Source organism: Monodelphis domestica, chromosome 1, assembly GCF_027887165.1.
Source record: "Monodelphis domestica isolate mMonDom1 chromosome 1, mMonDom1.pri, whole genome shotgun sequence".
Taxonomy (NCBI): domain Eukaryota; kingdom Metazoa; phylum Chordata; class Mammalia; order Didelphimorphia; family Didelphidae; genus Monodelphis; species Monodelphis domestica.
Genome location: NC_077227.1, coordinates 407,472,752 through 407,491,133, shown reverse-complemented (window position 1 = coordinate 407,491,133; position 18,382 = coordinate 407,472,752). Strand labels below are relative to the sequence as shown.

At 39.6% G+C, this 18,382-nt stretch overlaps 1 protein-coding gene across 6 annotated transcripts in view; it reads left to right on the top strand.

Moving 5' to 3' along the window:
• The window catches only part of EFCAB8 (EF-hand calcium binding domain 8), a 133,090-nt gene that overhangs the window by 75,860 nt on the left and 38,848 nt on the right, over window positions 1-18,382 (top strand). For 5 of the 6 annotated variants that reach the window (XR_001625231.2, XR_008915233.1, XM_016426407.2 and 2 more), the window contains 7 exons: window positions 1,054-1,191; window positions 6,471-6,590; window positions 9,273-9,500; window positions 10,505-10,575; window positions 11,994-12,198; window positions 13,263-13,460; window positions 14,155-14,319. Coding sequence is in view for 4 of the 6 variants with exons in the window: in XM_016426407.2 (XP_016281893.2) it covers window positions 1,054-1,191; window positions 6,471-6,590; window positions 9,273-9,500; window positions 10,505-10,575; window positions 11,994-12,198; window positions 13,263-13,460; window positions 14,155-14,319 (1,125 nt within the window). In the remaining 2 variants the exon portion in view is untranslated. The remainder of the gene's footprint in view (window positions 1-1,053; window positions 1,192-6,470; window positions 6,591-9,272; window positions 9,501-10,504; window positions 10,576-11,993; window positions 12,199-13,262; window positions 13,461-14,154; window positions 14,320-18,382) is intronic. The other variant, XM_016426405.2, reaches the window with a different exon arrangement.

Sequence of the window (18,382 nt, the reverse complement as noted above, 5' to 3'; positions counted from 1 at the left end):
TTGTGGCCTATCTGAGATTTGAGTACAGACTCCATATCCGGGGTTCCTGTCTCTCTACTGTATCTCAGAATTGACTATGCCTGCCTCTTCCCAGACTGACCCATTCACTCAGGATCCTGTTTTGCTTTCTCCTCAAATGATTAATGAATTGCAGGTTAGTGTGAACCTGGGGTTCCTGATGGGTTAATGCCATTTTAGTTATCATAATTACATTTTTACTGGTCCTTTGCTTAATCTTGAAGAGGCATCATGGTACGATGGAAATAGTAAAATGGCATTAAATTTGATGTCATAATCTTTAAGACCTTGGTAGACTAGTGAAGAGGCACTATTGGGAAAGACAGACCTTTTAAAACTTGACACAGGTTGGTCCTGCCTTTTGGGGGAGTTTTCCATGTCACACAGATCTTAGTTGTATTCTTAGTTGTAGAATATTAGGTCTGAAAGGAATTTAATCAGAGTCTAATGTTCTCATATGACAGAAGAGAAAACTGAGGCCCAGAGAAGGGAAGGGGCTTGTCCAAAGTCATGTAGGAGTTATTTATTAGACTTGAAACTTAAAACCAGGAATCCTGGCTCCTAGTCTGGGGCTCTTGCCACCATATTGAACTCTTATCCTGATGGGAAGAGGTCATGACTATTCTAATTTTGGGCTTGAGGGATGGATATTGATTCCAGTCATTATCCTTTTCACCATCACTAGTCTAAGACCTGTGTTTGGGTTACTTATCCTTGAAGAGGCATCTTGCGGTAATGGAAAATAACACTGGATTTGGAATTATGACTTGAATTCAAATTCTATTTTTCCTCTTCATAGCTATATGATCAGTTAAATCACTTCATCTTTTTTGGACCTTCGTTTTCTCTTCTGCAAAATGAAGGGGATTTGATTAGATGATCTCTAAGGTGCCTTCTTATTCCAGATCTCCCAAGTTTCTCTGAGCCCCATTTTCTTGTCTGAAAGATGGAGATACTTGCCAACCTACATCCCAGAACTTTTCAACGAAACAGTCTGTGCCCTAATCCTAATCTCTACATGTTTCTCCCCCTCAGAACATACGTCTATGGGATACACACAACTTCTTGTGTTTCCAGTCATTTTCAGGAAGATTTTTTGCTCTGGGGAATCATCCTATTACCAGTGTTTACTTCCACATGGCCAGTGACACCTTTATTTGTGGTACCTATTCGGTGAGTGACAAGCTTGGGGAGAGTTATTTAGCTTTGGTAGATGGAGATTACATTTGGGAGACATAGGATGGTTTTTAGGGTATTGCTTCCCAACTTGTTGTTTCTTGGTTCCCTAAAAAGCTGTAAAATTCTAATCTAGGGATGATAGACATTTAGAGCTAGAAGAGATGTTAGTGATCACTTCGCCTGTCCTCTCTCCTCCCATCCCCTTATAGAAATGGAAGCAAGCTCATAAGAGGTTAAAGGACTTGCCCAAGCTCATATTGGCCAGAGCCAAGATTGGAACTCAGGTCTTCTGACTCCAAATACAATGCACCTTTTTATCTTCAGTGTTGCCTCTCCAAAGGACTGAGCAGGTAGCAATCACAAGTTCAGACTGGGGAATTTGAATCATAAGATTCGACATGGCAAAAGCAATTGGGGGTAAGATTCAGAAAAGAGGATACAGAGCTAGGTTAGACAATGGGTACTGTGCAGGAACAGCTTAAGTCTGGCAGATATTTGTTAAAGACCTGTTGGGTGTAGAGCACTTGTAGGGGATATTTGAAGTTCAGACAAGATACTGTCTTTCCCTTCCTGAAGTTTATTGTCTAGTAGAGGATTAAGGCATTTATTTGGATAATTATAATGTAAAATATCATATACTAAAGACATGGGAGATACAAGAAAGTGCTAAGTTAGTCCTGAAGATGGGAAGAGAATTGGGATAGGCAAGGTAAGCTTTCTAAGCGGGGAGTAACACCCAGGTTTTGCATACCAGGCAAGTGAAAAGGTACTGAGGTCTTTTAGGCTCTGCTTCCCTCTCAGCTTTTGACCAGATCTACTTTCTTTCCCCCCTACCTTTTTATTATCATGCAAAACACACTTCCATATTGGTCATTGTTGTAAGAGAAAAGTTATACATAACCAAAACTGAAAAATAAAACTAAAAAAACACTGATGTGAAAGATGACCCCAAGAGTTCTTTCTCTGGATGTGGATAGCATTTCTGTTCATAAGTCTTTCAGGATTGTCCCAGATCATTGCATTGCTGTGAGTAGACAAACTTTTAGAGATAATCATCATCCAATATTGTTGTTACTGTGTACAGTGTTCTCCCAATGCTGCTTATTTCACTTTGCATCAGTTCCTGCAGATCTTTTCAGCTTTTTCTGAAATCATTTTGCTTATTATTTCTTACAGCAAAATAATATTCCATTATCAACATGTACCACTATTTGTTCAGCCATTCCCCAATTGATGGACATCCCCTCAATTTCCAGTTCTTTGCCACCACAAAAAGAGCTGCTATAAATATTTTGTACAAGTGGGTCTTTTTCTTCTTCTTATGATCTCTTTGGGATATATGTCCAGTAGTGGCATTACTGAAGCACAGGGTATGCACAGTTTTATAACCCTTTGGGCATAATTCCAAATCGCCTTTCAGAATGGTTGGATCAGTTGGATTGTAACTCCAACAATATATTAGTGTTCCAATTTTGCCACATCCCCTCCAACATTTACCACCTTCCTTTACTGCCATATTGGTCAATCTTACAGGTATGAGGTGGTACTTGAGCATTGTTTTAATTTGCATTTCTCTGAACATGAGTGATTTAGAACATTTTTTCATATGATTATTGATGACTTTGATTTCTTTACCTGAAAATTGTTTGTTCATGTCCTTTGACCATTTGTTAATTGGGAATGGCTTGTATTCTTACAAATGTGATTTAGTTCCCTTTAAATTTGAGAAACTAGACCTTTATCAGAGACATTTGTTATAACATTTTTTCTCAGTTTGTTGTTTTCCTTCTAATCTTTGCATTAGTTTTATTTGTACAAAAGCTTTTTAATTTAATATAATAAAAATTACTCATTTTACATCTTATAATACTCTTTATCTCTTGTTTGGCCATAAATTCTTTCCTTCTCCAAAGATTTTCTAGGAAAACTATTCTGTGTTCCCCTAATTTAGTGATGGTATCACTCTTTATGTCTAAATCATATTTCCGCTTTGATGTTATCTTGGTATAGGATGTGAGATATTGGTCTATACCTAGCTTCTGCCATACTATTTTCCCAGCACATTTTTTTAAAGAGTGAGTTCTTATTCCAAAAGCTGGCTGGCATCTTTGAGTTTATCAAATACTTGGTTGCTAAGGTCATTTATCTCTGTATATTAGGTTATCTAATCTATTCCATTGATCTACCATTCTGTTCCTTAGCCAATGCTGGATTATTTTGATAATTGCTGCTTTAAAGGAAAGTTTGAGATCTGGTACTGTGAGGCCTCCTTCCTTCACATTTTTTTATTAGATCTCTTGATATTCTTGACCTTTTGTTTTCTACATAGTTTTGTTATTTTTCCTATTTTTATAAAATAATTATTTGGTAGTTTGATTGGTATGGCACTGAATAAATAAATTAGTTTAGGTAGAATTATTATTTTTATTATATTAACTTGGCCAAGTACCCATGAATAATTAATATTTTCCCAATTGTTTAGATCTGGCTTTATTTATGTGAAAAGTATTTTGTAACTATATTCATATAATTCCTATGTTTGCCTTGGCAAGTAGATTTCCAGGTATTTTATAGTATTTGTAGTGATTTTAAATGCAATTCATCTTTTTAATTCTTGCTGCTAGACTTTGTTAGTACTATATAGAAATGCTGATGATTTTGTGAATTTATTTTGTGTCCTGCAACTTTACTAAAGTCATTATTTCAACTAGTTTTTTAGTTGATTCTCTAGAATTCTCTAAGCATACCATCATATTATCTGCCAAGAGTGATAGTTTAGTTTCCTAATTGCCTACTTTAATTCCTTTGCTTTGTTTCCTTTATTGTTAAAGCTAGTTTCTAATACAATATTAAATGATAGTGGTTATAATGGGCATCTTTGCTTCACCCCTGACCTTATTGGGAAGGCTTCTTATTTATTCCCATTGCAGATGATACTTACAGAGGGTTTTAGGTATATACTACTTAAAATTTAAAGGAGTTACCCATTTATTCCTATGCTTTCTAGTGTTTTAAATAGGAATAGGTGTTATATTTTTTTTGAAGGCTTTTTCTGCATCTGTTGAGATAGTCATGTGATTTCTGTTAGTTTGGTTATTGATATATGGTCAGTTAGGATGATAATTTTCCTATTATTAAACCAGCCTTGCATTCTGGTGTAAATTCCACCTAGTTCTAGTACATGATCCTTGTGATATATTGCTATATTCTCCTTGTTTTAGTATCTTTATTTAAATTTTTTTTTGCCTCTATAGTCATTAAGGAAATTGTCCTATAATTTTCTTTCTCTGTCTTAGGTAACAGTACTATTTTATTTTCATAAAACAGATTTGGTAGGATTTCTTCTCTTCCTGTTTTCCCAAATAGTTTATGTAGTATTGGAATTAATTGTTCTTTAAATGTTGTTAGAATTCACTTGTGAATCCATCTAACCCTGGCAAGTCTGCTTTAAAAGACTGGCAGAGACTCACTAAGTTTCCTGAACCCAACCTTCAGGCTACATTGATGTCATCCTTGTTCTAGGCAGCAATCTAAAATAAAAAGTTCAGTCCAGCAACAAAATAATTCTTGGGTACCAACTGTGTTATATAAGACAGTTTGTTGGGCACTCTGGAGTATATAAACATGGTCCCCACTTGCAAGAAGAAGCTTATTGTCTTACCTATAGAGATACTTGAAAAGTTAAATCATCTAATGTGCCATTTAGGGTTAGTATTATATGAGTGATATAAACAGCAATCAAAAGCTCGAGGAGGAGAAAAGAATTCTTCTTGGGCAGTGAAGCCTTCATATCCCTGGAATTCTTCATAAAATGGTGATCATAACCTGCTTATCTATATACTAATACTGGATGTAATTACTAGCAGTTGTGGTGTAGGGCAAGGAAAGGCTTCATGTAGAAGACATCTTGAACATCTTGAAGGAAGACTTCTGTGAGGAAGAGCTCAGGAAGGATTGTATTCCAGGAATGGGGGACAGCCACTCCAAAGGCACAGAGAGACATATAAGGGACGTATTAATACCTGGATTTTGGAAATGTGATAGTTTAGGAGTACTAAGTCTGAGTATTAAAAATCATTGAACTTTGATGATTGGAATTGCAAGAACAACCACCACCACCACAATAATAGTGATAATACCAAAAATATTGCCTTGTATTTCTGTAATACATGATGACTTACCAGAGTATTTCCTTCATAACATCTCATAAGACAGGTAATGCCAAGTATTATCCCCATTTTGCAGATGAGGAAATGGAAGCGAAATGACTTGTCCACAGTAAAAGTTAATGAGATCATCAGTTATTAGAACTGGAAGAGATCTTGGAAACGATGTAGTCAAACCTCCTCACTTTACACATAAGGAAACTGAGGTTCAGAGGAATTAAGTGAATTTCCTGTGATCACAGGCAGTTAAAGAGAGAACCAGGATTAGATTTCAAGGGCTCATGACTTCAGATCCAGTGTTCTTTCCAACCTACCATGTCATCTCTTAGCAAGTGGTAAAATCAGTACTTAATCCAGATCTGACTCCAAGTCCTGAGGGCTTTCTACCTTATTGTGTTTCAAGAAAGTGTCATATCCAATGCAGTGATCCTGAACAACTCAGAGGAATCTTTGAGAAAGAACACTATCCACATTCAGAGGGAAAACTGTGGGAATAGAAACACAGAAGAAAAATAACTACTTGATTACATGGGTTGAGGGGGATATGATTGGGGTTATAGATTCTAAATGAACATCCTAGTGCAAACATCAATAATATGGAAATAGGTTTTGATCAAGGACACATGTAATACCCAGTGGAATTGTGCATTGGCTTTAGAAAGGGGTGGGGGGAGGGAAGGGAGGGAAAGAATAGGATTCTTGTAACCAAGGAATGAATAATGTTCTAAATTGACTAAATAAAACTTTCAAAAAAACGTGCCATGCTAGTGTATTTAGAAAAACAGTTGAGGGTTCAGCTTAAACTATATAATGGGCCCTTACTAAATATTGATTTCTGGTGGTTTTTAGCAGCTCTTGTCCTTTTTCTGTTTTTTTTTTGGAGTGTATGTTATATATGTACCTCTTGTTTATTATTATTTGTGTACATGTTGTCTTCCCAGATAGAATATAAGCTTTTGGAGGGGAGAGACTGTCTTATTTTTGTTTTATCTTTAGCAACTAACACAATACTTGGCACTTAACAAGTATCTAATAAATACTTATTGATTATTAAGAAGGAAAGGACTATCCTGATTTTATGTTTGTCTCATCTTTCCTCATGCACAGATTGGGATTCTTAACGGCTATCTTGAGGCCCAAGTAGGCAACTGGAAAAAGATGGAGGAAGAGAACACTACCCACCATACAAGTTTATGTGGGATCCTTTATAGCAAGACTTTCAGGCAGGTAAGGATAGTAGTTAAATGTGCAGAATCATAACAGAGCCAAAGGAAAAAAGTTTCCTGACTATGGATCAAATTGGAAGTCATTTCCCTAGTCCTAGGAATGGGACTAGTTAGGTCACTTGGTAGGTGGCTGTGGGTCTCTTTCTCTAGTAATTAGGAATAGAGGAAATACCACTCATTTGCTCTCCTTCACTTATAGTAGGAGTCACAGAATCTTAGATCCAAAGCTCATCTTACAGATGACTTGGCAAAGGTCACACAGATAGCACCAGAGGTTAAATTTGAACCATGTGATTTCCTAGAAACTAGAGGAGTTCTGTCTAGTGTCCTTCAGCAGAAAGCTTAGCCTGCCATTTACTTAGCCATGCCAATTACTGTGATTGATTCATTGATTTGACAAACATTTATTACATGCCTTTTGTGCTAGATTCTAGGAGTCATTGTTTGGTTAAGGCATAGTGTCCTTATAGTCATTGAGATGACAGTCCAATAGAAGGATGAATCTTAAACAGATAATTGTAATAAGTAATATTCAATTACAAGTATATTAAAGAAATGTTTCACGTGGCAGGTGATAACACTGTGGTAGGCATGAAATATAGTCCTAGGTGGCAGATCTTTGTTCACCAGGAGAATCAGGGAATGCTTCATGGGAGAGATGGCATTTAAGTTGGAAAGACCAGCAAGTAAAATAGAAAGACTGTTGGATTTGGAGTGAGAGGACCTGGGTTTGTACTCTACATCTACTATACCTGTGTGACCTGGGTCATAGCATCATAGGACCTTAGACTTGGAGCTGGATGGAACCTTAGAGGCTATCTAAAGTCACTTCACTTCTTTTTGCCTTAGTTTCCTCATCTGTAAAATGAAAAGGTTGCATTAGATGTCTTTCAAGGCTCCTTCATTGCTAAATTCATGAGCCTATAAAAGCTGGGTTTTAAAATTCAGCAGTTGAAGATGGGGGAAAGGCAGAGAAGTCAGATGTGCAATATTAGAGAATATTGTGATAAAACCCATGGAGGAAAGTATGCATGACCCAATTATGGGGTCAGAGAGTATGCCAGTTTGTAGGTAGTAGGAAACTAATAATCTAAGAGAAGCTGGAAATGCATGGTAGCGCCATATTGTAGAGATTTTGGACACCAGACAAAGGAGTTTGGAATTAGGAAATAAGAAAGCATTAAAGATTTTTGAACAGAGGAGTGACAGAACTAGATCAATAGCAGTCTTCTGAGAGAGGAACATAAAGATTGGATTGGACTAGGGAGAATATTTAGGGAAAATGCTAATTAGGAAGGCGTGGCAATAATTCAAATGACAGGCAATGGTGGCCTTGTTCTATGGCAGTAGCCTGGGGAATAGAAAGGAGAAAGGAGGGGAAGGCATTCATGCAACTGATATTGCAGAGTTGGAATCGAGAAGACGTGGTGACTGGAATTGAGAGGCAAGAGGAAGGAAGGAACCATCACAAATTCCATGTTAGGTACATGAAGGAGGAGGAATGGTTGTGCCCCAGAAAATAAAGTGATTGAATGGTCTTAAACCTGGTGTGCTGTGATACTATGCACATAACTTCTTAGCAACTCTGAAAGGCTCAACGCAGTATGGATGCCTCTCACTGAATCTTTGCCCTGATGAGTAGAGTGGGGAGGGGGAAATGTAATGGATAGAGCATTTGACTGGAGGCTCAATTTGCCCCAATCAGTAGTGTAGATTTATATATGGAGCTTTTTTTTTTTTCTTCCAGAAGTGTGGGATAGATTGTACTGAGCACGTAGTCTTTCAGAACAATTATAGAATATCAGCAATGGAAGAGTGCTTGAAATATAGAATTTAAGAGCTGGAAAGGACCAAAGAATTTTCTTTAGTCCAATATATTTATTTTAAAAATTTGTATATTTAAAAAATTTATAAAAATCTATTTTCTCTTTTCACCTATACCTTTTAGTGTTATACATTGGAAAAAAAGAAAAACATAATTCTTGAAATAAACATGCATGGTAAAAGCAATGCATAGTATTACATTGGCAATGTCCAAAATACATATGTCTCATTCTACATCTTGAGACCATCATTAGAAAGTGGATAGCATGCTTCGTTAGTCCTCTGGAATCCTGGTTGATCATTGCATTGATTAGATTCTGAAATCATTCAGAGTTGTTTATCTATATGGTGTTGTTGCTCTAGTATAAATTGTTCTCCTGGTTCTGTTTACTTCACTCTGCATCAGTTCCTATAGGTCTTTCCAGGTTCTCTGAATCTGTCCCTTTCCTCATTTCTTATAACACAGCCATAATTCTAACATGTTCATTTTAAAGATAAAGAAATAGAGGCCCTGAGAGGGCAATGTGACTTATTCAGTGACACCCAGTCAGGAGTTAGAGGAAAAAAGGCAACCCTATTGATCTGGTGTGTGCTCTATTATGTCATTATCTCTCTTGTGGAACCTTCAATGGCCCAGATTTATCAGCTTGGGATTGGGAGCTATAGAAGTAGAGAGTGGAACTATCCCAAGAGAGAATTTGATGATCCATTAGCACCATGTATTAATTTTAAGCACAACTCATTGGGAGACCTATTTATTATAGCCTAATATAGATTTGCCCTTACCCTAGCTAATGAAGTCTAACCCTGCTAGACTGGCAAGAAAGGCCCCTAGGCTTCCCAGATCTGTTCTCAGTAGGTGGTGAGCGGCTGCCTGAATGGTGTGGTGAGCGTGTGGGAGATGATGACAGGGAAGAAGGTGATGGAATTTGCATCATCAGATTCTAAAGATATGGAGCTCACAGCAATGGCCCTGGATGAGTTGGAACGATGTCTCATCACTGGCATGAGAAATGGAACAGTCAAAATGTGGAATTACAATATTGGGGTCTGCCTGTTGAACTTTCCCAATCCAGACCAAATGGAGGTGAGTGTTCGAGTGCCAGAAGTCCAGGAAGAAATCAGGTTGTAGGCAAGGATTAAAAAAAAACAAAACAATCTAAACTATCATGTGTGTAGTGAACTCCCAGTACAGTACATAAACTCTTTACATTGGTACAGATAAAGTACTCACTCAGTTCAGTTTAGAGAGTTGCATGGGGCACTACATAGCTAAATGATTTGCTCAGGGTCACACAGTCAGTATATTGTCAGAGGCAAGACTTGAACCCATATCTTCTGACTCCATTCTGACTCTATTCCCCCATACAACACTATTATTTTTGTGGGCAAAGTCAATTGGAAATAACACACTTTACTTTCCCTCCCTTCCCCTAGCTGTTAGGAGGATCAAATGAGATAAAGTGGAAAAGCATTTTGAAAAGGTTGATTTAGGGATACCAGTGTAAAGCAATTTAATAGGAGTGAAATGTATGTATTTCCTCCTGACTCTCTCTAAAAGGATTAAAATAGTTCATGTTTCTAGGGTTCTTTAATGTTTGCAAAGCACTTCCCTCATAGTCCAGCAAAGGAAATAATGCATAGGTTCCTTTTAAAGCCCTTATCTTCTGTCTTAGAATCAGTACTCTGTGTTGGTTCCAAGGCAGAAGAGTGGTAATACTTAGGCAATGGGGATTAAGTGATTTGCCCAGGGCCACATAGATAGGAAGTATCTGAGGTCAAATTTGAACCCAGGACCTCCTCTCTTCAGGCCTGGCTCAATCCACTGAATCACCTACCTGCCCCCCAGCATGCATAGGCTTTTAATTTTCATTTTACAGATTGAGAAACTGAGGCTCAGCTAGGTAAAGTGACTTGCTTTGTCACATAGTTAATAAGTATTATAATCATTACTTGAAACCAGGCTTCTCTAGACTCCAGACTCCACTATCCTTATTCACTGCTCCTGTTTCCACTACATACATGGGGTAGACAAGCACAGCTCTTTTTTCAGGGCTGTGTGAAGAACTGACTTTCTTTTGTCTCCAACAGGTCAATGGAGTTGCTCATATGAATGGGGTGTTCTATGTGACAGGATGGAGTAAGAGGATAACTTGGTTCCTGTAAGTAGGAAGTATATGGTCAGCTTGAGCTCTAAAACCTTCACATTCTACCTCTCTTTTCTATTCCTCTCAGTCTTTGCTTTCCAGATGGTTTTAATAGTGGCTAGAGACTTGCTTCCAGGCACTATTCCCTCTACTGGGATGACTTGTTTGGCAAGTCCATCAAAAACCTTGTATCTAGGGTTTTTATTCTTATAGTGTGTTATGCTAGGAATTGGGTGACAGTTAAAGATTAATAAGGCATCCTCTTAGATGTGTGACCCTGGGCAAGTCACTTAATTCCATTTTCTTAGCCTTTCCCCTTCTGTCTTAGAGTTGTTATTAAGACAGAAAGTAAGGATTAAAAAAAAAGAAACCTTAATAAAGCACAGTTGCACTGCTTTCACAGAGCCCATACTCTATAGCAAGAGGAACATAAGGATCCAACAAGATGCATTAATATATATGATGACTTTGGTGCAGAGTGGATTATGAGACACACAAAAGAAGTAAAGATTGATAATTTAAGTTGGAGGAAAGAAAAGTCTTCTCTGGGTCTTGACACGCTAACCCTCCTCATCTCATGGCCTTTGGAAAATGGCAATTGATTCTCATGACTGCTTCTGGGAGAAGAGAGGAAAGGAGTTAGGGAACTTAGATAAAAAAATGGAGAGAAGATGAAATTTAATAGGAATGAATATGAAGTACTGCATTTAAGTTAAAAAAACAACAACAACAATACAAACCTACCTGACTTGAGAATAATTTTTGGTTTAAAGTCCCTGTTTTTTTTTTTAAACCCTTACCTTCCATCTTAGGATCAATATTAAATATTTGTTCCAAGGCAGAATAGTGGTAAAGATTAGGCAATTGGGCTTGTGACTTCCCCAGCATCACATAACTAGAAAGTGTCTGAACCCAAATTTGAACTCAGGACCTCCCACTTCTAGGCAGGACTCTCCATCCACTGAGGGACCTAGCTGCCTCAGGCCCTCAACAATGCCCCCACCCCAAACCTGATTGGATATTATGCTTCATTCATTCAACAAACTTCTCACTGAGGCATTGAACTCTCTCAACTCAGAGAGACTGAGTCTTGGACTGGGGAGAGGGCAATTACCATTTAGAGCTGTAAGACAGCTGCCTAACTGTAGAATGAGGCAGATTGGAGCTCTGGGGCTCCCTCCACATCATGCTGAAACAGCTTCTCAGGCTCAGTGACCACTTGGGCATGTGATAGAAGGGTTTCATGGTTCAGGTACTGGTTGAACTAAGGGACCTCTAAGGTCCCTCCCGACCCTTGAGGTTCTCTGATTCTAGGTTGGAAGAAAGTTTGGCTGCATTCCGAGGCTTCAGTTAGCAGAGCCCTTGCTGAAGTCCACAACTCTTGAGGGAGAGGAGCACCTTGGTCTTGGTTGACGACTGATCCTTTGTCCCAGGTATCGAAACAATGAAGCAGTCCCTCTGTTTGACTACTGGCCTTACTATCACACTGAGGATATCTTGTTTCTGGCCAAGTACCGTAACAACATCCTGGGATCAGCTTCTTACAATGGTGACATTTTCATCTGGAATGTCAACTGGGGGAAGCCCCTTGTTTATTTCAATGCTTCCAAGAGCCCCGGGGCCTTGAAGCCCAAGAAGGTATGTGCAAGGGGAGCTCTTGGCCTCCCTTTTAACAGTGTTGGTGAGGGCTGTGCCAAGATGGTGGCAAGTGGGAACTGCTCTAAGTGGGGCTCAGGGAAAGTTGGGTAAGTGGGTAAAGTAAGAGGATAGACTACAGGGCAGTGCTTAGAAATCTCGTTTTTTTTCTTCCTTTTCCTTCCTCTTCCCTTTCTTCCTCTCCTTTTTTTCTTTCTTTTTCCTTCCCCCATTTTATCTTTTCCTTTCAGATTCTTGAGTCTCCCCATCTAGGCCAAGCTGAAGGTGTAGCAGGCATTTTCAGGCCTGATCCCACTGCTGATTAACACAAAAGCATTGCCCTGCTTTTTCAGACCTGGAGTGATTTGCTCCTTCCTTCCACAGTCTGGGTGGTCTTGGGGGCTTGCCATATTGATGTTGGACTTAGAGTGGACACTGAATTGGCTTTAGCCTTCCTGCAGCTCAAAACTTTGAGCTCAAGTGATATAGTCTTCTTATATGCTAGAATGTCAGAGCTGAACAGTGTTTGAGATCATCAACTCTCCTTATTTTATGGATGTGGAAAGTGAGGCCCAGAGAGAAGTGACTTGTTCAAAATCACACAGCTAGTTAGTAGAGGTTCTGAGTTCAGAACCCAGAGCTCTTGACTCTCAGTTTCTACCTCTGTCACCCCCATTTAACTTACTACTTTGTCAGGGAATGGCCCGACACCTCTAAGATATATTCTTTAGTGGGCTCTAGTCTTAGAGCTGCAAAGGACCTTAGAGGCTTTCTAGTCCAACCCAATCCCTGCCCCATCTTCAGCATGCAAACCATTATTACAGATGGCAAAACTGAAGCCCAGAGGGGTTAAGTGATTGACCAAGGTCACCTAGGTAAGAAACGTCAGAGCTGGGTTTTGAAATGGAGTCTTCTGACTACAAACCTGGTATTCTTTCCATGGTACCATTCTTCTTCCCCATTTTTTTTTTCTGGGAGAAACTCGGTCATTAGCAAGCATCCAGACTGAGGAGCTGGACAAATAGAAGTCCTCCTTAGTGTAGGATGATTTCTCTCCTATGGGGTAGGTCTTCAAGGAGGAGTACTATTTGACACTTGCCGACTTAATGAACAGGACAGCCAACAAGGTCAAGGTGAAGTCCTGGGCAAAGAAGAACCCCTGGCGGCCCTCGAGTAGGAGTTCTGACAAGACTCAGATGCAGAGGAACCTGATGTCTGCTCCACCTGTGATAAAAGGCTTGGGAGCAAACACCCAAAGCAAGCAGGTGGGACCCCTGAAAGAAGAGTCAAAATCCCTTGTGCAGGTTATCTTTTCAAAGTTTTCCCATTCAGTGTCTGGTTTATTTCTCAAATGGTCCTGACCGAGGTAAGCAGGGTAGATGATGGTATCCCCATTTTGTAGCTGAGGAAACTGAGGTCTAAACCAGTGAAATGCCCCACCCAAGATCATGCAACTTTTATGATAAACCTCCAACCAGCACCCCGGGGGCTCTCAACTCCATGTCTAGTGACCCTCCCATTACTCTGTTCTCTGGCTTATTGTATTTTTATTGATGTTTCTCATTAGGCTGCCTAATTTTGTCTGCTCTCAACTAATTTCTTTTAGGATACACCCGGTTTCTTTTAGACTGTGCCTGGGTTATTTCTTGTGTCTGGGCTAAGTGGAATGGCTGCTGTTTCTCCTGATCAGTAAGGCTTTCACAACCATCCCAGCTGCTGAGTTCTCTCTCTCTATTCCCTTTTCCATTGTGAGGGAATACTCTAGGTAGAAAGGAGGAGGGAGAGTGGGGCAGGGGTGGGGATGGCACTGTGTCTACTGTTCCTTTTCTTTCTGGGGTATCTCTTTCCCACATCCACACTGGTTGATGTGGGCCCTGAATGGAATGTGGGCATCATTCCCTCAGGGATCTCAGGTTGTCTCAGAGAAATAACTCAGGCCTCTGTGTGGGGTGGGGGTAGCGTGCTCCTCTTTCTTCCCAGAAACCTTTCAGCGCAAACATCAAACCAGCACAGGAGAAGACGAAACTTCAAGATGGAACCTGGACCCAGAATAGAGTTTTGAAGAAAGAAAATGAGGATTATATTAGGCAGGAAGAAAAACAATCAGTGACGTCTGTGGAGAAGGTTGGCTAAGCTCATCGGGGGGGGTCTGTTACTCTAACTTTGACAAGATCTGCCCTGGCCATCTTTCCATTCCTAAATCCTGGGAATGGGGGTGGGGGTGGGCAGTGGTGACCACAGAGACCAGTTTTCTCTGTCATCCTCAGTGCTTTGGATGATTATGAGTTTAAGTGGTGGCTCAGGTAGTGGTATGAACAGCCATTCTTAAACCCAATTAGTGGTTCTGGTCCTTCAGAGGATGAACTAGAGGAGCCAGTGTTGGGCCTGACATTAATTAATAAGTCAACCAACAAGCATTTATATGCTTGGGATGAGTAGATGGCATCTCAACAAACATTTGGGCTGTATTTCTTCTTTTACTGTATCATTACTATTATTATGTTATATATTATATATAAAATATAATCATACTGTATATTATATATTACTATTTCCTAGCACCTTATATATTTCCTCAGAATCTTTATATCCATTAGTTTGTCCCTCTGAGGGACATTTGACAGATGATGCAATTGAGGATAAAAAGGTAAAGGGACCTGTCCAAAATCACCTTGTGAGTTAGTGACAGATCAGTTTTAGGATCACAAAGTTGTAAAAGTAATTTACATCGACCTGAACATGCATGAGTTAGAATTCTAGTCATACCATACCTGACTGGCTTAAAGATGAAGCTCCATTGAGTAGGCTATCTGTCTCCTCTTTGGCACTAGGCATTAGACTATGCACTTTTACAAATATTGTCTCACTTGATCCTTGGGGCAATTGTAATTATTTCCTTGTATTGAAGTGAAATCTTTTTTGAAGCTTCTACCCATTTCTGTTTAGTTCTGGCTTCTGGGTTTGAGCAAAACAAGTTTAATATTTCTCCCACAGTCTTTCAGATTATATCCCCTCATCAGTGCATTCCTTCTTATTTGAGTAGGGAGAGGGTAGAATGATTATGCAGACATATTGTACCCACAGAGAGAAAGCAAAGCACCCAGGAAAAGTAACAGAGATAACTGTACAACAGATGAACAACAGATCGAAGGAACCAGAGAAGTAGACTGAGAAAGCAGGAGAGGAATTACAGAGCCAGATAGGGAGACAGAAGGTGGGGGAGAGGAGAGGGGAAGAGAGTGAGGAAGGGAGAGGACAGAGAGACAGAGACAGAGGCAGAGAGACATAGGAGAGAGAATAGAGAGATAGAAACAGAAACAGAGGAGAGACAGAGGTACAGAAAAAGGAGGAGAGAGACAAAGAAAGACAAAAAGGAGAGAGAGAGAGAGAGACAGAGAGAGACAGAGACAGAGAGACAGAGAGAGAGAGAGAGAGAAAGGAAGAGGAGATTCCAACTTAGTTATGGGTTACATAGTCTCTGGGGTCTCTAACAACTCTTGAGATTCTGTTATTCTTTCATAAATGAAGATAGTATCACATCTCTCTGGCCTTATCCTCTTGCCATCCCCTAGTTTTCTCTTCAAGAGAGAAATTCCTTGTTCCTTCAGCCAATCCTCATGTTATCTTTTCCTTTTCCCCATTTGATTTTTTCCCCTAGTTAAATACTCTAGATTGGAGGATTGGGTGATCTTAACATGGGGTCTATGAACTCTTTTTGTTTAAAAATATTTTGATAACTATTGCAGAATAACCAATTTAATTTGTAATACTGTATATTTTGCTTTATTCATTTAAAAATATTATTTTGAGGAGTCTATAGGTTTCACCAGATTGCCAAGGGGGTCTGCAACACAAAAAAAGGTTAAGGACTCCTTGTCTAGGTGATCCTATAATTCCAGGCTCTTATATCTAGAAGCTCTTCGTGGACTCTACATGTCTTGTTCCCTCCTCTGTTCTGTTTGTAGATTCAATTGTTTGTTATCCTTTTTGCTCTGTTGATGTTGTTTCCTAAATTGTTCTCTGGCTTGGGATCAGGGTCTTTGTCTCTGTCTCTTTGTGTCACTCTGTCTCTCTATCTCTGTATCTCCTCCTTTCTTCTACTCTTCTCTTACCCATCTTATATCTCTATTGATCTCTGTCCTGCTTTGCTTCCCGGTCCACATCTCTTGTTCCTTCAATCTGTTGTCCACTTGGTGTACTTCTGGCTGTTTCTGTGTATAACTTGTCCTATATATGCTTCTTTCTCTCTTTGTGTGCCCCTTTTCTGCTCTGTGTATGACTCTCTGCCAGTCTCTGTATCTCTACCTCAATATCTGTGTGATTATCTTTGTGTATGTCTGTTTTCTGTTTCTCTGTGTCTGTATTTGTGTGTGTGTGTGTGTGTGTGTGTGTGTGTGTGTGTGTGTGCTTTTATGTTCTGTATGTGCTTGTGGCTCTGTATATGGGTCTCTGTTCTGTTCCTATCCCTGAATGAATTTCTGACTCTCTGTTATCTCTCTATCATGGTTTTTGTGTGACTTGCCTGTATATGTCTGTTTTCCTGCCTGTATGTGTCTGTCTCGGTATAGTTATGTTTCTGTGTGGGTCTATCATTGTCTCTGTGTAGGTTTTTATCTGAGAGTGTGTGTGTATTTCTGGAAGCTTGTCTGTCTGAGAGGAGGATTTATGTCTTTTTCTGAGTGTCTATTGTATGAAGGTATCTTTGGGTGGGTATCTGTCAGGGTGTGTGTATATGTGTCTGTCTGTAAGTGCCTAGATGGGACTTTATTTGTGGATCTCTATGCATGCATCTCTGGGTATTTTTTCCATGAGTATATTTCTAGGTAGGTCAATATCTATCTCTGTCTCCATGTGGTTCTGTCTGTATAGAGTCTCCATGTTTCTCTCATGTGCCTTTGTATGTGTGTACCTAATTCAGTGTGACTTTATGGGTTTCTCTGAATGACTATTTGGGGGTCTCTTTATGGGTGTCTGTGAACAGTGACTGGTTGTGTCTGTTGTATACCAGTGGGTATGCACTATGTTGTTTGCCTCTGTGTATGGGTGAGTGAGAAACTGGGTGGAGTGTATGGTTGTGTCTCTTTTTGTATTTCTTTGTGAGTCCTATGGAGGTATGGCAATCTCTATGTGGGTGTGTTTGTTTCTTTTGTGTCTTTCTTGGGCTGTGTGAATCTGTGTGGATTGTGTGGCTTTGTGGCTCTCTGTGTGGTTGTCTCATTACTCTGGAAGAATGTGTGTGTGTGTGTGTGTGTGTGTAACTATCTCTGTGTCTCTGTGGGTGTATTTTCATCACTGGGTATGTTTCTGCTCTCTGGAGATGACATGGGGCATGTCTCTCTGTATGAACATCTGTGATCTGTGTATCTCTGATTTCCCTTTCATCTCTGCATACATCTCCCTGTCCTTTGGTGTACATGGGAATTTTCTTCCATATTTATCCTTGAGTTTTCTTCTCTGTGCATGCATCTCTCTGTTTCTGTGTGGGTACATGTTTTTCTTTGTCCTCTCTGTGAGAACACATTACCCCATATCCTTGGGTTGGTGTGTGCCTCTGTGTGTGTGAATTTGTCTTTTTCAGTATTTCTATCCCTCTCTGTGTTTTTCTTTGTGCTCCAGTGTGTCTCTGTGCTCATGTGTATCTCTCTTTTCCCTGGATGGGTCTTCCTGCCTCAATGTGTATGCTTATTTTTTCCTTTGAGTGTCTCTGTATGTTTCTGTATTGTGCTCATGTTCTGTGTGTGTCTCTCTTTGGGGGACATTCTAGTCAAGTGTCTGTTTCTGCGGGAGTGTTTCTGTCTCTGTCTGGGCATGCATGCGTGTGCATGTGTGTGTGTGTGTGTATTACATCTTTTAATTTATATATACCTATATGCATTTCCATGGCTACATATAACTGTGATGATTTCTGCATGTGACTTTCTCTAGTAGAGTGTGAGTGTGTGTATGTGTTTGAGTGTGTCTAAGACTGTATGTTATGGTTGTCTAATCTTTGTACATATTTCTGTCCGAGTGTGTTTGTACACCCATATCCCTTTGTGTATCTGTGCTGTTTTTGTTTGACAGTTTAGCCACATGATAGTGTCTCTCTGTGGCTTGGCTGTGAGTGTATGCCATGGCTATATCTCTTTCTGGGTAGACATCTCATCTATTCTTGTTCACACACAGGTATCGCTCTCTCTCTGTGAAT